At 35.7% G+C, this 24,073-nt stretch overlaps 1 protein-coding gene and 1 long non-coding RNA gene across 3 annotated transcripts in view; one reads left to right on the top strand and one right to left on the bottom strand.

The window, feature by feature from the left end:
* Positions 1-11,268, top strand: part of LOC144303896 (uncharacterized) — a 47,465-nt gene extending 36,197 nt beyond the window's left edge. Inside the window, exons 4-5 of one of the 2 annotated variants that reach the window (XR_013370921.1) lie at positions 2,546-2,752; positions 10,699-11,268. This is a non-coding gene — a long non-coding RNA (uncharacterized LOC144303896). The remainder of the gene's footprint in view (positions 1-2,545; positions 2,753-10,698) is intronic. The other variant, XR_013370922.1, reaches the window with a different exon arrangement.
* A 571-nt stretch (positions 11,269-11,839) lies between these two features.
* The window catches only part of FAM241A (family with sequence similarity 241 member A), a 44,208-nt gene continuing 31,974 nt past the window's right edge, over positions 11,840-24,073 (bottom strand). The window contains exon 2 of the mRNA XM_077882299.1: positions 11,840-17,068. Coding sequence (XP_077738425.1) covers positions 16,823-17,068 — 246 coding nt within the window. The 3' untranslated portion in view covers positions 11,840-16,822. The remainder of the gene's footprint in view (positions 17,069-24,073) is intronic.

Genomic DNA, 24,073 nt, shown 5'->3' with positions numbered 1-24,073 from the left:
AAACCAAATTTGCTGATATTTGTGTGTCATATTACTTTTCTTTTAGTAATAAGTTCCAAAGTAAACTTTAAGAATTAGTTTACCCCTGAAGAGATTTTAAATATGGTCTGTATTGCATTGGGTTAAACATGCTATTTAAGAAGTAATAATATCATCATGGTCTCCTAAAGAATCAGCCCTCATGATTCTTATGCCATTGGGTCAATAAATTTAGGCAAGCTCATAATGAAATTAAAAAATTCATTGAGATATAACTCACATACCACAAAACTCACTGCATGAAAATATACAATTCAGTTTTTAGTGCCATCACCACTAGGTTGTTATAATTCCAGAACATTTTCATCACCTCTAAAAGAAACTCTGTATCTATTAGTGGTCACTCCCAATTCCTCCTCCCCTCAGCTCCTGGCAAACCCTAATCCACTTTCTATCTCTGGACATTTCATATAAATGTTATCATGCAATAACATGTGGTCTTCAGTGTTTGGCTTCTTTCATTTTTTTTTTTAAGATTGTATTTATTTATTAGAGAGAGAGTGAGAACAAGACAGATCACAAAGGGAGAGGAAGAGGCAGAAGCAGACTCGCCGCTGAGCAGGGAACCTGAATGCGGGGCTCGATCCCAGGACCCTGAGATCATGACCTGAATCGAAGTCAGAGGCTTAACTAACTGAGCCACCCAGGAACCCCGGCTTCTTTCATTTAAATGTAATGTTTTCGAGGTTCACTTATGTCGTAGCATTTATTAGTATTTCACTCCTTCTTATGGTAAATAATATTCCATTTTATGGATATACATTTTATTTAGCCATTCATCAGCTGATGGCCAAATGTGCTATTTTTGCTTTTTGTTTATAATAATCCTGCTATAAACATGTACAAGTTTTTCTTGTGGATATGTGTTTCATTTCTCTTGGGTATATATGTAGAAGTAGAACTACTGGGTTATATGGGAATTCTAGGTTCAACTTTTTGAGGAACTACTAAACTGTTTTCCAAAACAGCTGCATGATTTTATATTCCCATCGACAATGCATGAGGGTTCCAATTTCTCTGCATCCTTGCCAACCAGTGTTAGTGTCTGTTACTAATTATAGTCATTCTCATGGAAGAACTAGTATCTTGTGATTTTCATTTTTATTTCCTAATGATTAATGACGTTGAGTATCATTTTAGGAACTTATTGCCTGTCCATTTGTATATTTTCTTTGGAGAAATGTCATAATGAAAAGTTTAGAAATTTCTCATGTCACCTACTAATCCAAGACATCAGTAGGTATAGGTACAAATGTTTTAAAGACATTTTATTTATGAAATATTAATTTGTAAACTACTCTTTGTTAGCTGCATCTCCTTCTCTAGGACCAGCCTTGAGTAGATAATATATAGAAATTAACCATGTTAAAGCATCTTAGGGGTGCTACTTATCCAATTTTGTACTTCCCAGACACCTCAATATCCAGGGGCAGGGACCATTTAATTCAAGAATCTGTCATAATGCCTGATAATAAGGGTCCTTTAGATGTGGCATTAATGAAGAAAACAAAAGAGATTAGTTGAAAATGAATACTGTTTAATGAGAACTGTATTTAGTTTTCTATATTGTTGACTTAGGTGAAATTATATTCAACAACTAATAATATATAGTGGGAATATTGATATTACTAATTTTATTTATTTTGATTTATTGGTTATTCATTATTTTTTGTTTTCAGAGAAATTTAAAAATACGTATTTTTGTGATTATAAATTAGAAACACATTTACTGTAGAAAATTTGAAAAGTATAAAGTACAAAAGAAAAAATCCAATATTAACATTGGTATGAATCCTTTTAGATGTTACATGCATTCATTTAAAAATTGTTTGCTTTGTTTTTTAAAACTAGTTAATGCATACTCATGAAACAAAATAAAAAGGGAGCACAGTGAAATGTTAAGTCTCTCTTTCTTCCCTGTGTCCCAGTTTCTCTACCCAGAAACAACCTCTTTTATCAATGTCTGGTGTAATCTTCCAGAGATATTACACACATATACATAATACATACACACACAAGTGTTTTAAATTCCCCCTCTTTCAGGTATTGGTGAAAGTTATAAATCACGGATGATTTAAGACAATGGTTTCTTTTCTGGCCCAATATAGTTTCTTTTACTTTTTACTTATTCCACTTCTATTGGTCCTATTCTTTGTCTATTATTTTGTGGGATTATCACTTTGTGTATGTTTCAAATTCACTTTAAGTTCTGAATTTTTATAAATGGTATTCCTAAGAAAGTTTACTTCTACAATATGCTCTGTAAAAGCACTAGAAATTCCTATGCCACCATTTTGCTGATGTCCTCCTCCATCTAAGTATAGTCTAACTTTATCATATTCAGCCACAGAATCGGATTTATAACCTATTTCTACCTCTTGCTGTTGCTATTAAAACTTTTACATTTATTTCTGATTTCTTCAGCTAGATTATAAACTGTAATAGTAAGTACTAGGCCTTGTAACTTGTATTTCTTAGAGCATGCAATGTCTGTGTTGCTTTGCAGATTGTAGGTGTTTAGTATTTGTGGATTGAGTGATTCAAAAGAAAAAGCACACCTCCAAAATCTTAGCAGAAAAACAAAACAAAACAAAACAAAACAAAACAAAACAAAACAAAACCAAAATCTCAGTGCAGAATGCATATGCCAAGTAAAGTCACAAACTGCTTCCAAAGAGTTCTCTTCTCTATCAAATGTCTGGATAACATACAGGTAAGAACTTTTTACTTTGACCATTGTTTTGAGAGAATATTGAAAGAAGTAATAAACCTTTTAAAAATCTGTATTTAAACTTGATTTTTACTTTTGCAGTGTTTTAAGTAATAAGCTCTATATAAATTGACATGAAAGGAAATAAAGAAAGCGGAGGTAGGGCTTGGTAGATAGACAATTAATTGTCCATAGATAAGCAAATCACTTGTGAGCTGGACCAAATTTTTTGGTTTCAGCTGCTATGCCTAACTCCCAAGGCTATCCAGAGTGTCGGAAAGCCGGGTCGAACAGGTATGCAAGGCGCTTTGAGTATCACAGAGGATATAAGATTTAAGAAATAAGAATTTGGGGCTTGTTATTTATTTGATCAGTTAGATTAAAATAGGCATTATTGTCAACTTGAGGGTAAAAACAGACTGCTTCCGCAGATGACCCAAGAGGGCTTCAGAAGGAACTTCTTTCAGCCTTGGTTTGGAATTATTCCTTTCCTGCCTGGCATTCTGTTATGGTAGGATTTAATAAGCAGCAGAGGTAGAGAACTTTATCAAACATTGTTCTCAGGGGTTCCAGAATTTAAACTGATCCCAGGCATGAAAACAGTTGAAGGGGATCCCTGGGTGGCGCAGCGGTTTGGCGCCTTCCTTTGGCCCAGGGCGCGATCCTGGAGACCCAGGATCGAATCCCACATCAGGCTCCCGGTGCATGGAGCCTGCTTCTCCCTCTGCCTGTGTCTCTGCCTCTCTCTCTCTCTCTCTGTGACTATCATAAATAAATAAAAATTAAAAAAAAAAAAAAAAAGAAAACAGTTGAAGAAAAAACTGTATAAAAATTAGGTTCAAAGTAATTTGACAATAAGTTCTCGGTTCAAATAGTTTTCAGTGTTACAACTGACCTTTCCATGACATTAAGTTCATTTTCTCAACAACCAATTATGCCATCACCTTTGGGGCACTTTGGGCCCTCATAGACAAGGTGCAGTGTAAAGAAAACAGCTCAGCATCTGGTCCTTATTATCCTTTTTGTCATCCAGGCATCACCAGGTTTTCCCATCTGTGTTTAGGCCTGACCACTCATGCAATTTTTATAGTAGCGAGTGAAAATAGTTTGGAAATTTCCATCTCGAAGTCCAACACCTCATGGAAAACTTTGAAACGCATTTTATTTATTAATAGAAACTCAGTATATTAACATTCTTAGTATGTATTTTTGTAGCTTTTCTATTTCATTAAATAGATTATCCTTTTAAAAACCACTTTTCTCCAGGCAGGGAACAGGTAGAAAGTAGAGAAATTTAGTGCACTTGAACGCACAAAATAGCATATATTAAAAACAATAACCTTGTATTATTAGTGTACAGGTAATATAGAAGATAAATTAAACAAAAATATTAAATAAAAATATGTCCACCACTTGAAGGTCACCACTATTAGCACCTTACTATACTCCTGGAATATGTTTATAGAAAATTAAATGTAGTACACATTTATAATAAAAAATATATTTAATATATAAATATAACCAAATTAATTTAAATTTAATATTTAACCCAACCCAAGATTTTTTTAAAACCTTGTCTGATAATATTTTGCCTCTTTGAGAGTTAGATCAAATTGACAATTTACAAATAGGAAAGCCAAGACCCAACCTGATTCCTAGAGGGCAGGAGTTAAGAAATACATAGTAAGTGCAATTCTTTTCTCTATTATGTCATCTGTTCAATGTACAAATAGTCTTCATAATAACCATTGGATATTCAGAGTGACTGACCTTCAAAGTATGATATAGAGTATCCTGGAGATATTTAGGCAGAAATGTTTTCAAATTCTCGTAAGCCAGAGGTCTCTTACTAAGAAAAAAACAGGTGCTGCTGTCAGAAGCAGCTATCAAATCTTGTTAAAGCCTTACACTCCAGAGAGTAACCAGTACCTGTTATTTCCTCCTGGGAGGGGGCCTCTCATTGATATGAAGACATATTGAGGATGTTCCATGGCTAGGCAGGAGTACAAATGGGGTTGCCAGGTTGCAGGACTTCTCCCTGCATGCTTCCTCTCCAGGGTCCTCTAAAGCCACAGGGCCACATTGATATCAACCCTGGCAAACTGACCTAAAAGACTTTTTAAAATGTTTTGGGGCCTCTGAACTCTCTTATTGGTAGACTGTCTCTGAGATTAAGGCTGTTCCTTGAGAGTTGGTGAGGGAAGGAGAGGGTGTTCCTGTACAGTGTTTACCAAAGCAGATAATTTTCAACAGTGGTGAGGCTCTTCAGGTCCTCTAAGCCAATAGACTCTTACTGACACAGCCTGATCACTTCCAGGGTGTTCTAGAGGCACACCCCATACTTACTAGGAACCTCTACAAGTATGGGGTTATGTCCAACACAAAGACCCTCTTGAGTGTGAACTAATCGCTTTTGTATTGCAACAAGTAGATTCCTATTATTTCTTGCCACCCCCCGGGAAAATTATTAAATGTTGATCGGATGCTCACATGGAAAATTACAGATCGATGTTTTACAAAGGAGAGTGAGTTGATGTGAATTTTATATTGCTGCTATAAAATAATATATAAAAAGGAAGTAAAACAGCAGAAGTCATTAGAAACTCATGATTTATAACATAAATTATATTTATTGTAAAGGGGATAATAGGTAGTTACTGACATGACTAAGAGATCAGGTAGAATTTATTTAATTACTTTTAAAAAAATAAACTTTTAATTTTAGAATAGTTTTAGATTTATGGAAAAGTTGTAAAGATTACACATAGGGATCTTGTATATCTAGCATGCAGTTTCTCCAATTGTTAACATAATATTTACACATTTACACAGTACATTACATTTGGTGTAACTATTGAACCAATATTGATACACTGTTATTAATTAAAGTCCATATTTTATTCAAATTCCTTAGTTTTCCCTAGTGTCTTTTTTCTGTTCTAGAGTCCTTTCCAGGATACCACATTACATTTGATCATCATGTGTCATTAGTCTCCACTTGTCTAGGACAGTGTTTCAGACTTGACTTGCTTTTGATGACCTTGACAGTTTTGAGGAGTACCAGTCAGATATTTTGAGTTTGTCAGATGTTTTTCTCATGATCAACCTAGAGTTATGGTTCCTTGAGAGGAAGACCACAAATGTAAAGTGACATTCTCATCATATCCTATCAAGGGCATATGCTGTCAACATGACTTATCACTGATAGCATTAAGCTTGATGACATGGCTGAAGTAGTATGTGCCAGGCTTCTTCAATATAAAGTTGCTCCCTCTACTCTTTCCATACTGTACTCTTTGGAAAGTAAAAGCTCACATTTAAGGGGTGGGAAGTAATGCTCCACTTTTCTGAAGGGGCATTATCTCCATAAATTATTTGGAATTATTCTTCTACAGGAGATTTGTTTATTCTTTCCCATTGATTTATTTATGTAATTATTGTTTAATCAGGATGAACTTGTGGATATGTATTTCATACTTTGGGTTATAATCCAAAACTACTTTATGTGTTTTCTTGCTCAAATTGTTCCAGCTTTGGTCATGGGAACCCTTTCAATTGCCTCTTATATTCTGTGTCTGTGTGATTTTAGCACTTCCTTACAAACTGGCACTACAAGTTATCCCAGGTTCATCTTGTATATTCCCTGCCCGGTCCTAGAATTGGCCATTTCTCCAGTGATCCTGGGTTCCTTTTATGGAACAATAGTATTAGACATGAAAATCTGGGTGCTGGTGTGCTGGTTACTACTGGGACGTTGTTATTTTTAAGTGATCTCAACTTGGATATACATGGAGTGTATATTATAGGCAGAAAGACTATCTACCCACCTCCCACCCCCAGGTTTTATTAGCTGGGTCTATGAAATAAACTGACAGTAGACAGATTGACAGGAGAAAAGGTATACATTTATTAATTGTTATTGCATGCACAGAGGTATCACAGGAAAAAAAAAGTGAATACCCCCCAAATCAGTGAGAGTTGAGAATTTATACACTATCTTAATAGAGAAAAGGGAGTGGAGATGTAGGGATTTGGGGACAGTACATGATCTTTAGGGGAGATAATGGGCTCTTGGAAGAATAGATAGGTGATATGGTCGTTTATGACAAAGTTTATCTGGGTGTGGTGTCGACTTCTAATCTCCTCTCTTATGATAAGAGTTAACGTTCCTTGGTTGGTGAAACAGCCAGGCAGGTTATGACAATTGAGTTCCCTTTGGAGAATCTGTCTTTAGGTAGAAAAAAGGGAGTTCAGAAAATGCCTTTCCCTGCATTTGCTGTCTTTCAAGTGCCTTTAGCTCAAAATAATCAAGGTACCAAAGTGGCATATTTTGGGGTGGCATGTCGTGAACTCCTTCAGTACAAATGCTCTATCTATCTATCTATCTATCTATCTATCTATCTATCTATCTATCATCTATCTATCTATAATATAATGTATAATATGCACACATATCTATACTTATTTCCATATTTTTAAATCTGTATCTATATTAAACTGAACATGAGAGTTCATACTGATGTCCCTTGTTCTGTATTTAAAAGAAAAAGTTGGCAACAGATGGTGTCTCACAGCAAGTTTTATTTCAGTCTTGTTCTGATTGTATGTGCCAAATCGACTCAAAAAATCATTGTTCATCCTCTGGACCTCCTCTGAAGATTAGATTGCTTTGAAAAGCATAGTTCTGCTGGGAAGAAAGTGCTGCATTGAACTAGAAGTGCAGTAGACATTAGGGGTATAGAAGAGCCAGGCAGGTGGTGCAACAATCTTGTTCTTTGAGTAGGTGCCAATGGAGATATGAAATATCAAATATAGATATACTTTGAGGATACAGCATTATTATTTTTCCTGGTATGAACATTTCTGACAGTAACTGATGAAGAGAAGTGACTCACCTGGTAAAGGTAGTTTTAATAGCAGTTTATTATACTTGACTTGGCAGAGATGAAGCAGGAGCACCTAGCACTAGTAAATGGTATCAGTAAGGTGCTTGTAATTTAAGACCAGTATTAAAGTTCAGGTCTTTTTGTGTCTGAATCTTTCTGCATTGCAAAAATAATGTCTTCTTTGTTAGTTTAGGGCCTCTCCAAACCATGTTAGTGGGAAAAAAGCCCATGCCATTAACTTGGTGTCAATGATATGGTGAGAGAAGGAAAAGCACAGTAGATTTCCATTACAGAGGGAAGTGATTTTGATGAGCAGGTAGCCAGGCATGGAGCTCTTATGAAATGTTTTTTACAAGTTGAAAAAGGGAGAAACGCCTGAGGAGAACTGTATTTGGCCAACATCAGCTCTATCTGAGCATCTTATAAAAATATCTGAAAGCATAAATTGACAGTTAAGGAAAATGTGGGAGAACCTGTTTTGAAATGCATTAGGAGATGGCACTAAAGATATGCCATAGCTTTTTATAAAACATTCATGTCTGTAAACATCTGATTTGAGAAACTGCCACTTTCCAGGTAGGGAGAATTGTTTGAAAGAAAAGGAAATAAGAAAGAGGAACCCAGTAATTGAAGATTTGCTAAAACAAAGATTAGCTAAGATCATGCTAAGCTTTTAACATGTTTTCACAGACTAAAAAGACAAGACTATGAACTATTAATATTCTTGTAAACACTTCATATTAATAGTGTTTACTGGCTTATACTATGTAGCTATACACAAAATGTATCCATGTGTATAGGTAGGTACAGGATTTTTTTTAAATTTTTATTTATTTATGATAGTCACAGAGAGAGAGAGAGAGAGAGAGAGAGAGGCAGAGACACAGGCAGAGGGAGAAGCAGGCTCTATGCACTGGGAGCCCGACGTGGGATTCGATCCCGGGTCTCCAGGATCATGCCCTGGGCCAAAGGCAGGCGCTAAACCGCTGCGCCACCCAGGGATCCCAGGTACAGGATTTTTTTAAGTGAGAGTAACATACAATTATAATTATCTTGGTAACACATATCTAGTTTGTATTGAAAACATGACATAACAGATCAACAGATTAGTCTGAAATTTCAGTTTGAAATCAAAGCAAGCTAATGTTTGTGATTCTATAAACATAGCATAATACTCTTGGCCTAATGCAATTGGAGTAAGACAGAAAAATATTCTTGGAATTGATTTTATTTTGTGAATTTTTCAAGCCCACAGCAGAATTACCCATGCACTGGTGAGTGTAATTCTGCACATAAGTTTTTACTAAGGCAAAGGAGCAACAGAAAATGCATGGGATGGTAGTACGTAGATGTTTAAAGAAAACATAGTATCTCATTAAAGAAGGTGTGGTTGCACAGAGCACATTTATTTCATTTGTTCATCAACTCTTTAGGTTCTTCATTCCTGCTTTTTATGATCATTTTGATTCATGAATCACTAATAGTTGACACTAATAAGAGAATTCAGAAAGATTTCAATCATGAGGATTTGGGATTACAGCATAGAATTTCCTTGCATTTATCAATATTTTGTCAACAATAAAATAGATCAGGACTTTTATGGCTCTCAATGTATGAGCTTTCTTCCATGGATAGTGAAGAATGTCCTCTCTTAAATATGACTTTATACTTAATAATAACGACCAGTATTTATTGAAAGCTTGCTATGTGTAAAGCACAACAGAAAGATAGGCAATTATTTTTTTAATTATGTTACCCCATTTTATGATGAGGATCTTGGATTTTAAAGAAATGAAGGTATGACTTATACAAACCATACCATTCGTCAATAGCAGAACCAAGTCTTAAATTCAGATCGTTTTATCTGGAAGTTGGTTTGCATATTGTTTGAATATTTTCATATAACCAAAGGGGTAAATCATGCCTAAACACTGCTATAGTTTCAGTATGTAACTGGCTTGCAGCCACTGTCTTGCTTGATCTTGCCACCACCTAAGATTCCAGGAATAAAAATAGCAGCTAAAATTATACTTAGGGGCCCCCCAAATATTCTGTGCCAAGACTGGAGAAAGCTCTTTTTAAGTGCCGACTCAATTACCAATTCCGGTTGCTGAGAACTTTTGTGCTAAAATTAAATAGGAAAGTCATGATTAGGGCCAAATCTCCAAGTCATAAATCAGTCACAATAGTGTGTTGGGGGTTGGGGAAGATACAACTTCTTTACAAGTGAGTTCTGCTCTGCTGTTGAAAATCTTATTTTAAACATGCTCCAAAAATTTGAGAATTAAAATTGCTTTGGAACTTGGTAAAGAGGCCAGAAAGCACAAAGTCAACTTACCTATATCTAGGCTTGAACATACCCAGCTTCCAAGACACACCCTAATTAGGATTTGTCCTGTTGTCTTGTGAGGCCCTATCTGAGGGACTTATTAGCTTATAGATCATCTTAACAGTTTATATATACAATATCTAATGGATTTCCTACTCCTAATTTTAAGTAATGGGCTTTTCTGTCAATTATTTGTTCACCTGTTCCTAGTAGCTTCAAGCCTTTGCTGAATCCTGGGCATAATGCTTAGTCAACTAAAACTTCATTGTAATTGAAGACCTGAATCTTACAGTAGAAGCAGGCAACACAACAGACTAAAGCCTCAACCCGTATTTTTTTAAAAAAATCCATCTTGATTGATGTGTTTATGATTTAAATTAGTCATCTTCATATTGTACTCTGAAGAGTGGGGTTTTTGAAAGTGACTCAGGTATCATGGAGGGCAAGGTGAGAACAAGAATGGATAGTGGATGCTGTATTGGGCAGCTCAGATCCTCTCTTTAGAGCCAAAGGATTTACTCTGTTAACTGCTAGGAGGGCTGCCAGATGACAAGCCCCAGCTGTCAGCTCTCTTTGGGAACTGCTTTTGGCTGAAGAGCTCTCCTGTCCCAACATAGGTCAGTGATTAAGGGCTGTCTCTGTTTGAGGGCACCCCATAGCGTCACTGAGGCCTTGCTGTGACTGTATTGCATACCTCCCTTTGTTTAACCCTGTTTCTTTTATTTCCTTCACAGTTGCTGATCCCAGAGCACTCCCTAATAAACTTCCTGCATGTTAATTTCTTCTGAGTCTGTTTCCCAGGGAACTGGACCTACAGCAAAATCAATTATAGCAGCTCTGCTTTTATCATTTATAAATATTGGCTATTCATGTAAGATTTCACTTAGGGCAAACCAAAATAAAAATCTTTGAAAGCCACTGATCTAATGTTTAAGTAAATGCTCCACCTTATATGAAAAATCATTATTATAGTTTTATGCAAGATCAATGTAAGTTAATCCTTCCAAACCAACAGCTAAGCCCTGTATTTTCCTTTTGTAACTGTTTCTTCTTAGCCTTTATTTGTATATTGCATTTACATATATACTTATGTGCCTGATAAAGCTGAAAATACACTAAATAATGAAATCGTAGGTATTTTTGGTATTACATATGTAAAACCAAGAAACTATACAACAGAAGCAATTGTAGCAGACCAGAGAAGGGCATTCAGTAGATGGCATATATACTCAAATATTGATAGAAGTTTTTACATATCCCATCCCCTACTCTCAAAAAATAACTAAGAGTTTGTCTTAAAACAGGGTATAAATAAGGATATTGTAAATAGAATTTTCATTCTTCTGTAAAAAACAATTCACATTAAAAAACCTACCATCAAGTAGTTTCTTGTAATAAAGCAGTAAAGGAGTAAATCAATAACAAAAAAGGACCATGGTCTTATGATAAAGTTCATTGTATTCTGTGATACATTGGAAAGCTATCAAGGAAATTTCCAACTAATTAAGTTGCAGAAGGCTAAATGATCAAACTTAAGCTGCTGAAAAGATAACTCAAGTTTAATAAGCATGTGTATGACTAAGTTCTGGATCTTAGCAGGTCCCTGCAGAGCTCATTCACTAATTCTAACTTACACAAGAGTCAAGGCAACAAAGGAGAAATACAGTTTGAATGCAGAGGTTGATCTCGAGCTAGGTTTTCCTACCACCTGGGAAGCCATACACACATCAGGCCTTAGCTTTCTGCTGCAGCATTAGGGATGATTCACGCTCAGGTACGTTGTTGCTTTAGCAATTTCCGAACTGGATGTGGCTGTAATTAGCTGATACACAGAACATGATATCGGGAGTCAGAAGAGAGACTCAGGATGCAGGGTTGTGAAAGAGTATTATTTATTGGAAAAGTAACAAAGTACTTTATATACATGTTATTTAACATATATGATCTGGGGGACTAAAACATTTTAGAGCGGATTTATTCTGCAGCCTGAAATACCCAAGCTTAGATACTTGAGAGTTCCTGATCACAACTTCTGAGTTTTTTTTAAAAAATTAAAATTTAGTAGATAAAAGTCCATATTGAAAAATACTGGAAAAATATGAAATTTAGGTAGCATCAGTGACCATATGCATTCTAAAATATTCCTTTTGAAGAAATAGTGATTCCACTAAGTACAACACTGAAAATACATAGTCTCCTAAAAATATGCAAGTGTATAGTAGTAATACTGCATATGCAAATAATAGCAATATTCTTCCATCAAAAGTGAATAAACCTTATAAATGATAATATATACATCAATTCACTTTCTTTATGCACTATAAGCATACTTTTGGAGTGAAAGAATTCTAAAATACAACCAATGCTAAATTTTTGTTAATGCACCACAGGAAGTACGTGAATAAATGAAGTTGATTTATTAATTTGCCAAATATTTTGAGCATGTATTATGTGCCAGGCATTGTGTTAGACAATGCAATTTATGAACCAGATAGAAATGTTCCCTGCCCTTGTGGAGCCTATTGTCTAAAGGAAGAAGCTGCCAGGGGTGCCTGGTTGGCTTTGGTAGGTTGGGTGGTGGACCCTTGGTTTCCGCTAGGGTAGTGATCTTGGGTTGGAAGGCTAGAGCCCTGCCTTGGGCTCATGCTCAGTGCTAAGCCTGCTTGGGATTCTTTTCTCCCTCTCCCTTTGCCCCTCCTCACTCCTGTGCATGTGTGTGCAGGTGCCCTCTCTCTCAAATAAATGAATAAATCTTTTTTAAAAAAGGAAGAAACTGACAAGCTATTACAATATAGCATGATAAGTGCTGATAGGGGAAGTGCTGGGTTCTCTGAAAACACACGAAATATCAAACTGGAGTTAACAATCAGAGAAATTTTCCTGGGGGACATTATGTCTAAAGGTCTTAAAGTTGTGGATATGTTAGTCAGTTTGGGGGTGGGGTTAAAGAGAGAAGCTAAAGCAGGTACAGAGTTCTGGAAGTGAGTAAGCACATCTCTCACAAGGAACTGAAAAAAAAATTTCAGTAAAGCTGTGTTGGAAAGGGACAGTAGTAGTACAGAGAGATGAAGCATGCAAGAACCAGAGGGGCCTTGTAAAATATATTAAGGAGTAGGGTCTTTATCATAATGGAAACAGGAAGCCATTGGCAAGATTTAGGCCAAGGAAATCAGAATCATGATTTAGAAAGAGTATTCTGATTATAGAGTGAAAAATGAAGGCAGGGGAGACCAATTAAGATCCTGTGATAGCAATCTAGGGAGATGATGGTGATATGAACTAAGTTAGTGATACTGGGAATCTGGGAGAGGCATAAAGATTAAAGACGTTTTTTAGGAAGTAAAATAGACAGAACTTGTCAACTGGTTATAAGTGGGCAGTGTAGGAGACAATTGTTATTTGCTGAGATTGGAAAAATAGGAAGAAAAAGATGGTTCGGGAGAAGGATGCTGAGTTCCTTTTTATTTTATGTATACCAGATCTGAGGTACTAAGGGATAGGCAGGTACAAATATTGGGCAAGCATTGAATGTGTGGATTTTATATTCTCAACTGGAGATACAGATTGCAATGGTAGCTGAAGCCATTGGGGTGGTGACATTGTCCAAGGCAATGTGCAGGGTGATGAGAGAATAGGCTATGTTTTCCTTATATTCTCCTTGGCCAAGTCTATTACTGGAAATATTAACAGGTATGAAAGTCTTATTGTTTTCTCTTTTCTGACCTTCTGAAGCCATGAATTGCCAATAAAAACATTTAAAATAACCTGAAATCAGTAAACATTTATAAAATAACTGTTAATATACTCTACAAACCATATAAACAGCCCTTGATTGCTCAATACCTAGCTTTGACTATTTTGAGCTTTCTACTTTACAACAAACCTTTATGCTGTAATTTGCCTTCCATCAGTTCTGTAACTGTTTATTTCCTGATCATCTGGATAGCCTTTAATGGATGTGCAGCTCAGTGACAGCCCAGAGAGATTTTCTCTGATCAAAACATGTGATTATAGAGATGTGTTTGTGTTGGTCAGAAGACAACCATAATTCATAATTACCACATGGAAAAGATCCAAATACAGTTTTGGATGGATTGATGGGAATTTGCCTCAATATGCTTCCTTTTATATCTGTAGAAGTCAAAATAGGGATGTGACCTCTAGAGTGGCTAATAGGTGGCATGCAGACATATGTTTAACAACTGGCTTGCTAGGAGAAAAGGGCCCTGATTTATTGTGTTTGCCAATTTTGGTAGCATAAATTCTCCCCTCATAGACCATTTCAAGCTACCAACTGATGCCACTGAAGGAGGACTAGGGGGAAAGTATGTGCAATTGTTATTTGCAAGTAAGTGCAAGCTGGCTCCAGTACACTACTGGACCAAGTATGATTTGACTGGTGGCCAGGAATGGGAAAATACCTTGCATATCACAGCTTAAGATATGAGAGGACTGAATTCTATAAAACACTGAGTTTCTACTTTAAGGAAAATTGACTTATTCATCTCTAGCCAGTTTATTTGTAGATTTTAACCTTTTCCATTTTAATTGAGAACTGTGATATGAATGATGCATACATTAATAATCTAATAATCTTAGCATTGTAACTTCTATGTCCTTATTCATAAGGAATAACAGTTTCTAAAACTGGCTTGGATCTGAGATTGAAATGACTGAGAACCATTTTCCATCTAATTTCTTATACCATGAACCAAAGAAATAACCAGTTTCTTTTCATTTCAGGGCACAAGTATAATCTACATTCTAATATATTTCATAAAAGAAAATATATTATTTCTATAAAACAAGCAAAGTTTGTTTTTTTCCCTACCAAAGCAAACAATTTGATGGTATACTGCTCTAATAAAAATTTTAGAAAGAATAGCAGCAAAATATCTCATTTCTTTATGTGATTTAATATATACCCTATTAACAGCAGTGTGCAGATACATAGTATTGACAGTATACTTTAAATCATTACTATTCAAACTTAAACATTTTTTTCAATATTAGCACTGGTGGAATTAGAGCTATTATTATGCATACTGTATCTTTTTTATATTCCAAAGGAAAAATTAAAATTCTTGGTAGCATTAGAAAAGAGTGCACTTTTTAATATTTAATGCAGATATATAAAATTTCATTACTTCTATTAAAAACCTCTCAATTCTACTGTGCACGAATGAAGACACCTTTTCAAATAGCTTGCCTTTATGCCAAATTCATAAAGGTTTCTATAAAAATATTTCAAACCCAATAAAAACACAATGATATAGTACAAAGTCTTTCTCTTTTGTCAAACTTTAAAAGGTCTGTATTTATACAAATCCACAATACTTTTTAGTGCCCTTCAATTGGTATTTTTGTTCAGGGGTTATCTGATTTTAGAAATTTAAGTTGAACATTTTTCATCAGTTTTCTGCTTCAGCATGGAAGACACTGAGAACTTATAAATTTTTAAAACAGGATTGGGTAAAAACTTTTCAAAGCAGAATATTAAACACTTCATATACTTTAGTAACTGCGCTACCAAAGATAAAAATACCGAATTGTCCCATTTCCCTCTTATAACTTGAATTTCTAGATAATTATCTTTAATACTCCTCCTTTGTCTATATAGAAGGACTCTGAGACACAAGTGTACAGATTTTAGGCTCTTTAACAAAATCCAAAATATCACTAAGCCATTTTCTATTTTTAAAGTGTATTCAAAGAAATATAAAACCCCAAAGTGCTGAATTAAGACAAATTAATAACATGACTGGTAAATTAATGATTTGGCTTTAGCCTTAAAGGAATACTATTACATTGGCTGTTAAATTTCATTAAGCATTTGGTTTTATACCGTAGTACTGTATTTTCCAACACAGATACGAAAGAAAATGAGCTGATTTTTTTTCCTTAAAGGCATAGTAAAATATTTCAGCCATAATACAAATCAATTTTTTGGGGGGAAATATCCATGCCAAGATAGGAAAGAGATTTTTTTTAAAATCTTAGGATAATTGTTATAAAAGAACTATAAAATGTAAATTTCTGGAAAAAAATACATGGAAAATGTTTCTCTAGAAAAAAAATACATAACTTGTTAGATACAAGAAAATATAGCATTACCATGGGGTGCAGCCAGCAATAGACATGGCTTATGAGACTTAAAAAATTCACAAAAGGTAATTAGCACCAAAATTGTCTAAAACTTCAAATGATGTACTGAAGTGATTTGAGGCCCAAATATTGCATCATAAAAAAGTTACATATACTTTTCATCCGTGATAATAAATATATCCTTTTCAATCTTCAGAAAATGTGCTAGGTTTACTGATTTTCATCACAATATTAAGGTAGTGTATCATAATTACCATTTATATTGGTTTGGCTGAGCAGGAACAATAGACATCCAAATTATTTCTCAAATAATAAGGGGTTATTTGGTGGGTGTGGTTGGGGGCAATTCTCCCATTAAAACTTATTTTTTAGTTCCTTGTTTCATCCTTTTTCTTCTAAAATGTTTTTTGGAATTCTTTCAAGACCTATATTGCCCAGTTTGAATTCCATATCCCGCTATTTTCCTGCTCACTTTTTGGTGGTGTTAAGATTTGGCATGGGAATAAGGGAAGGGTGTTTAAAAGTGGGCACAGATCACAGTAGTAAAGACTTGAATAAGCTACAAAATATATTTTCAACCCTGTTATAATCAAGAGTTGAGTTTAACTTTAAACAACATCCACTTACAAATTACAAAACAGCACACAATTTGAAACAAGGCAAACTTCTCGGCTTCCATGTAGTGAAATATATAACTTCACTAATCACATATATGGCTACCAGATGTCAAACAACAGCTTATTCGGCCATATTTTACTGTTGCACATAAATAATGACAAGGCAAAGAACAGCAACTAATCCAAGAGCTTGTAGGCCAAGGAACCACAGCATAATCCAAAAGAAAATGACTATTACTGGTTCCACAATTCTTTCTCCAAAATACATCCTTGTGAAGCCCATGTCGATGAGGCTTTTGTTCAATTCACCAAAAAGTGTTCCCATCTTTTTGTAGTCATCTCCAACAGGCTCGCCAGTGTGGTTTTGTGATTCTTCAATATCCTTTAAAACAAAAACAAAAACAAAAAACCACAAAACAAACATAAACATAAAATGAGAAATAGGTGAAGGTCTGTAAGAATAATGACTATCTCATAGTTCTCTGGGCTGATAATCATTCAGTAAATATTTGGGAATGTTCCTTTTGATTGACCTATAGAACAACCATGTCTGTGCCCACCTTTCAGGAATATGGAAAGCACTGATTTATTGATTTCTGTAGAATCAACACTGGACCCTCAACTACCAGAACACTGATTTGGAGATTTGGAAAGGAGCTGATTTATTTCCATTCATTTTCTAGTTTCCTGAGATTACAAAAGAGGAATTGTGTTCATACTGCCCTTATCCTTTACCATGATTTCAAAATAACCTTCCTACCAACCTCCAAGCCAGGGACCCAGAGTGCTCTGCCTTGTGTAAGTAAGCTTTTTAGTCCATTCCCTTGACACCGAGATTTTAAGGAATGTAGCCTCAGCTGACTTGAGAGAGTCTTGTTGCTAAGTATTGAGCAATCCTTAAGCCATCACTGCTGTGATTGTTCAGTCTTAGCCCTAGCTAGGGAGACCTCACTGTAGGCCCTTGCATAGTTTCTTGTCCAAATTCTAGAAATGTCCTAAGTGCAGCTTATTAATCTCATCAAGAGAAACATAGTTTTCAAATAGGAATAATTTTGTACAATAAGTCCAAAGTCAATCTAGGATCTGCTCCTAAGAAAATGTCCAAAAAAAAAAAAATCCGTATGTACCCAATATACACACCAAAAAATGTTTACTATTTCCAAAAAAGTTTACTATTTCTATTACCTCTCAATCTTATTACAAGTAAGGCCTTCATGCCAGTTACTGAGCTATTGTCTCTCAGCTTGAAACCAATCCTTAAAATTCTACAAATATTTCTGGCTCCTGTTCATCTCTGCCAATAGAGGGATCAATGAGACATTGCACAGCTGGAGAAAAAAGAAGGGATTTGCTCTTGTATACTTCTGGTGGGTTTGTCGGTGCTGTCAGTTTTGTTCTAGCAACAGTTCTTCTTCACTCTGGTAGTAGAAATTTCTTCCACCAGCAGCCACTGGTTTCAAGTTGGGGATTTCCCAACACTTGCAGAATCAATCTCAATGTGCCATCTTGAGACACTAGATCCAATTTGTGGGCACCTATTCCTCAGATATCTTGTTCTTAGTTCTATGGGGTCCCCCCTCTGAGCACAGAGACACTACTACTGGGTAAGAAATGATGGATTCTTGAAAATCTGAGTTTCAACTCCACAGGGCCTTTCCCCAATCTTCTCAGTTTTAGTAATTCCAGCTCTTTTCTTTGCTGCCCTGGCCTAGGAGTGGTGGCTGCTTCCAGCTGTTGTTACCTACATGATTTTTAAATTTTAGCATACTTTATAATCCCCTAGAGGGCTTGTCACAGCACAGATTGTTGGACCTATCATCAGGGTTTCTGATTCATAAACCAAGCTAGGGCTTGGAGTCAGAATTCGCATTTCTAACAAGTTTCCAGTGGATGTTTATGTTGCTGGTCTGGTGACTATCATTTGAAAAATCACTGCCTTACTGTTCTCTTTCTGCCTTTTCCATTCTTCAATGCCTAATTAACAACTCTTTAAAATAAATTATCTTTGTTGAAAATATTGGTATAATTTCTCCTCACTAGACCCTAATACAGCCACAAAAGAAAAACTAGTCATGTAGGTGACATAGTTGTCATCATAATTTATTAAACTTAATTGTATTTAGAGTCATGAATCAAATCAGTAATTGTTTACTGAAGACCTATTAGCTCACTGTAGGTACAAGATGGAGAATTATTCATATAACAAAAAATCTTTAGGTATAGGTATAGGGTTTGACATAATAAAAAGAAAGTCCTAAATATCATTAAGTATGCTATCTATGCCAGAAGAAAGTAAACTTAGAAGATAAAAGTCACCTGCCAAAAGAGCCAATGAATTTGAGCAAGTTTTGAGGCATTCTTCAAATATATGAATCAAACTGAGATTCCTTTAGTAGAAACCAAAGCTTGATCATTTCAGTCATCAATATATAAAAATATTTTTTCCTTTAAAAATGCCTATTATCTAGTCTACATACATACAATTTAAAGTATTTATTGAAGGAAAGAAAGAGTGAAAAAATCTAATTTTTGTTTGTAATAGCAGATAAAATGATTTCAAGAGGACTTTAAGGTGATCATTCCCCATAGTACAGCAAATTACTGTAGAACAGGGGATCGTTGATGAAGTAGTAGAAAAATAAGACATCATTTTTAAGTCTATATTTTAAGTTTAAGCCAGAATTATTATTGAATTATATTTAAATATAATTTTAAAATACGTTTTAGACTTGCATTTCTATCAAAAAGAGTGAGAAAAACAAAGAGAAGTGTAGAGAGAAGTGAAATCCAGGGAGTTCAAATCCAGGCTTCGTCACTTAAACTGAATGACCCTGACCAACTCACTTTCGTGAGCTTCAGTTTTCTAATCCATAAAATGGATTTACATGATTCCTTTTGATACTGATAATTTTGTCTTGAATTATAATGTATTTGTTAACCCCTTTCCTTAGTTTTTGTGTTTCATTTCTAAATTATTTTATTCTTCACTGATGTGCTATGATTGGGTGAATTTTATGTTTTTCAGCTTCTCATAATTTTATGTGTTCCATGATAATATTTTACATTATAAAAGAAAAAAAATTTTGTTTTTGGCTGAGAGCGAACCCTTCTCTCTTTAGACAGAACCTGAAGACTATTGGATTTAGTTTGTATTTCTTCTAGTGCCTCATTTCTTTCTATGCCTCCAGTGTCTTGCATTGTTGATACCATTTCTGGCCTCCTTTTTCACTTTTTGTTAAAGTTTGTTTTCTTTTTTACTTCTTCCAATCTCTTTTAATCTATGTACTCAATGTACTTGGGGTTTTCTATTGCTACTTAGGATTTTTTTTTTCAGTATTTTTGTGGTTGTAGTACAAAGAAAGTACCCTAATCTGATATGGTTCTTTCTGAAGATTTGCTTTAAGTTTTTCTACAGATTGCTTGTCGGTTTTTCAGGGAAGTAGGTGTTGCAAGACTTAATGAAAACAAGGAATTGGTTAACTCCTAGAGGCCAGGTGGGGAGGCAGCAATGGATCACATCATCTCAGATCCTAGAATACCTGCTGGGATTGAGACTGTAAATGGAAGACCCAGGAAGGGACTAGTCTGGGCAAGATGTGGCTGCTACAGCCTCCTTCATTTTGTAATAGGAAAAACTTCAAGTGCACACAAAATTAAAGAAAAATAGTACGATAATCGTCTATACACCTATAACTAGATTCAATAATTACTAAAATTTTGCCGCTTTACCACAGCACTTCTTAATCTGGGCAATCTAAAGGAGAGGAAAAAGTAAAAATCATTAGAATAATGCCTAAGAGTGGCATATCTTCACAAATGAAATTCTGTGGAAATATCCAAAATACCTAGCAATGAATTAGATGGGTTTCAAACAATCCTAAAGACAAGACATTTAAGAACATGGAAAAAAAACAGGCAGCATTTTTAAATCAGTGAGATTAGTCTCATGACTGTATTTTCTATATGCAGCATATCCACCCCAAGTATCATAACTTCTAAAAGGTACAAGCATTGGTGTGCTGGTAAATGTTTAACAGTAGGATTTGTTGAGGCGGGAAAGTAGGGGGTGGGAGTTGCAGTGGATGGATCTCTGATTTAAGTTGTTTGCTGGTTCCGTAATTTTTTCCAGTTTCCGCAGCTGGTCCTCTCACTGTGGTCATTTTCAAGCTACTTACAAGTAACTTGCAAGGTTCTTGAAAATTTAACAATTGGCTCTTGAGGTCTGGTAAGAGCTGCCATCAGTACTTCACTGTAGGAACACTAGTTGAGATAAAGACCTGCATGGTTATAATTGATTAGTTTGATCAATTAGTGCATTTACTGAGGGCTTTTTTTTAAGTTTGCAAAGTTGGTAAGTTGGGATACTTAAATAGAATTACTGCAATACAGGGGTGCCTGAGGCATCTCAGTTAGTGTCTGCCTTTGGCTGGGGTCATGATCCCAGGGTTCTGGAGCCCCTCATTGGGCTCCCTGCTCAGTGGGGAGACTGCTTCTCCTTCTCCTCCCTGCTTGTGTTCTTCTCACTATTTCTGTTATGTCTCTCTCTCTCTCAAATAAATAAATTAAATTAAATTAAGGATTACTGCAATACAACATATTGAAATTAGGAAAATTGTATTAAAAAAGAAATGACACCACCAGAATCAAAGATCAGAAACCTGAGGCATTCGTGACTCCTCCCACTTCCCCTCCCCTCCACATCTAGCTCATCAACATATCTTCTTTATTTTACCTTCTAAATATTTTCTTATTGTGTATATTGCTATTCCATCTGCTGCTGCAATCCCCAAACAATCTTTTAACATATCTTACCTTGACTATTCCAGTAGTTTGCTAACGGTCTGGCGTTTATTTCTTGGCTCCCCTATTTAATACATTGCAGCTGAAGTGATCTTAAATTGCTAATCCAATTACTCCACCTACACCCTGCTTTTAGGATAAAGGCCAAAATTTTTAACATTATCTATGAGGCCCTGCTTAGTCTGCCTTCTCTCTGGATCTCTGGCCTCACCCCATCGTCAGCCTCCCTCTGTCTTTTTCTGTTTCAGCCACACTTCTTGAACAGGCCATGCTTTTGCCTGCCACAGATTTACACATGCTATTTTCTCTGCCGAGCACGCTCTCCTCCCTCCCTTGCTCAGTTAATGCCTGCTTCTCATTTAGTCTCAGTTTAAGTCTCAACTCAATCTCAGAGCACCATATAATGCCCTGTCAATGTTCTAAATCGGTGTAAATGTGCGTGTGATTATTTGATTACTGTATCTATCCCTCTACCTGAGGATATGGACAGTATCTATTTTTGCTGACCATTAATCCTCTAATATCAGTATACAGCAGGGGCTGCCTTGGGAATAGCAGCACATAGAAGAAGCTCAATAAATATTTGTTGAAAAAACGGAGAAAATTTTCATGTGTCTGTAAGCACTGAAGTTAATACCTTGATAAATTTTCTACCTTGCTTACTTCTTGCCAAACAAAAGATGTTCTTTATTTTCAAAGCATTTTTATTATAGTAATTTCTAAACAATGTATAGGTTTTAATGGAGTTAGCAGTTTTGAAAATGAAGCATGTATTCCCTCTTTCTTCCTTTTTCTTAAAGATTTTATTTATTTATTCATGAGAGGCACAGACAGAGAGGGGCAAAGACACAGGCAGAGGGAGAGGCAGGCTCCATGCAGGGAGCCCGATGTGGGACTCTGGGGACCCCAACATCATCCCCTGAGCAGATGCTCAACCACTGAGCCACCCAAGCGTCCTCTGCTTTCCTCTTTCTTATTAGAACCTCTTCCAGCCCACATTCCTCAGGTGAGGCAGACCCCACCTAGCTCTAGAGATGACAAGTCTTTTTTTTTTTTTTTTTTTTTAGAGATGACAAGTCTTAAGAGTAATAAACTTCTTTCCAGAAGCTGACTTTGGAAAAAGCACGTGATCCACGCTGGAACAATAACTTTTGTGAGTCTTCCTGGAAAAGTCTTCCTAGCTCTTCTGACACAACTTTGGAAAATGATTCTTCTCTTCTTCTATTTCTCCAATTTATTGTATTTGTATTAGTTTTCTATTGCTGCTGTAAGAAATACTATAAATTTAGTGGCTTAAAACAACAAAATATTATCATTTTATAGTTCTGTAGATTAGAAGTCATGTGAGCAGGATAGCATTTCTTTCTAGAGGCCCTAGAAGACAATCTATTTGCCTATCTTTACTAGCTCCTAATGGCTGTCCACATGCTTTGGCTCCTGGCCCCCCTCCTCCATCTTCAAAGCCAGCAATGTTGCAGCTCTTCTGACCATTCTTCTGTAGTTAACTTTTCTTTCTGACCACAGCAGGGAAAAGTTACCTGCTTTTAAATCACCCATGTGATTAGATATAGCCTAGGGGGATAATCCAGGATAGTTTCCCCATCTCAAAATCCTTAAATTTAATCACATCTTCAAAATCTCACAAATTCTAAAGATTAAAATATGGACACTTCTGGGGAGGCATTATTCTGCCTACCACAATATTTTATTATAAAAATTATTTCTTTATATATCTATTTCCTGTCACTAGCCTTGATAAGAAGGCATTGCCATTAAGGGCAAGAACCACGTCATAAATTTTAACATGATTACTCAGTCTATTGCACTGTCCTTGGCCTATTGTAGGCTCAGAATAAGTATTTGTTGAATGAACAATAGAAGTATTTTACAATAACAGTATGTTAGGCAAGCAAAACAAAACAAAACAAAAAACCCACAAAAAAGCCCACAAAACTTACATGTAACATCAAATATTTTATTCCTCCATGAGTAAGATGTGAATTTGTCCAAATATTTATAAATAAATTCCATACTAGATTACAAAATATGGTAGCTGCTAGCTAAAATTTACATGCTTGGGGCGCCTGGGTGGCTCAGTTGGTTGAGGCTCTTGGTTTTGGATCAGGTCATGATTTCGGGATTGTGAGATGAAGCCCACCCCTCAGATCCACGTGAGGTATGGAGCTGGCTTGGATCGTCTCTCCCTCTGCCCTTCCCCCCACCACTCATCCACATACTCTCTATAAAATTTTTTTAAAAAAATTTACATGCTCAGCTCAATTCCTAAACTATTGGTATTTTTTAAGAGTAGAGAGTAATACAGAGTTGTTCTTGAGTACTTGACTCTCTCACATGTTTGTAGTTTTCAGAGTAATAGTAATAGTGGTAGTATTATCAATGAGTGCCTCTTATGTGCCAGGCACTGCGCTTTACAAGCCTCATATTGTTTGATCTTTTCACAAGCTGTGGTGGCATTATTATTTTCCCTCATTTGCAGATAAGGAAACTAAATTTCATAGGTATTAAATGTCTGCCATTGACCCATTCTTAGTAAATGATGGAGCTTTTACTCCAAAGACCACACTAT

This window comes from Canis aureus, chromosome 33 (assembly GCF_053574225.1).
Source record: "Canis aureus isolate CA01 chromosome 33, VMU_Caureus_v.1.0, whole genome shotgun sequence".
Classification (NCBI taxonomy): domain Eukaryota; kingdom Metazoa; phylum Chordata; class Mammalia; order Carnivora; family Canidae; genus Canis; species Canis aureus.
This window is presented reverse-complemented; position numbering and strand designations above follow the sequence as displayed.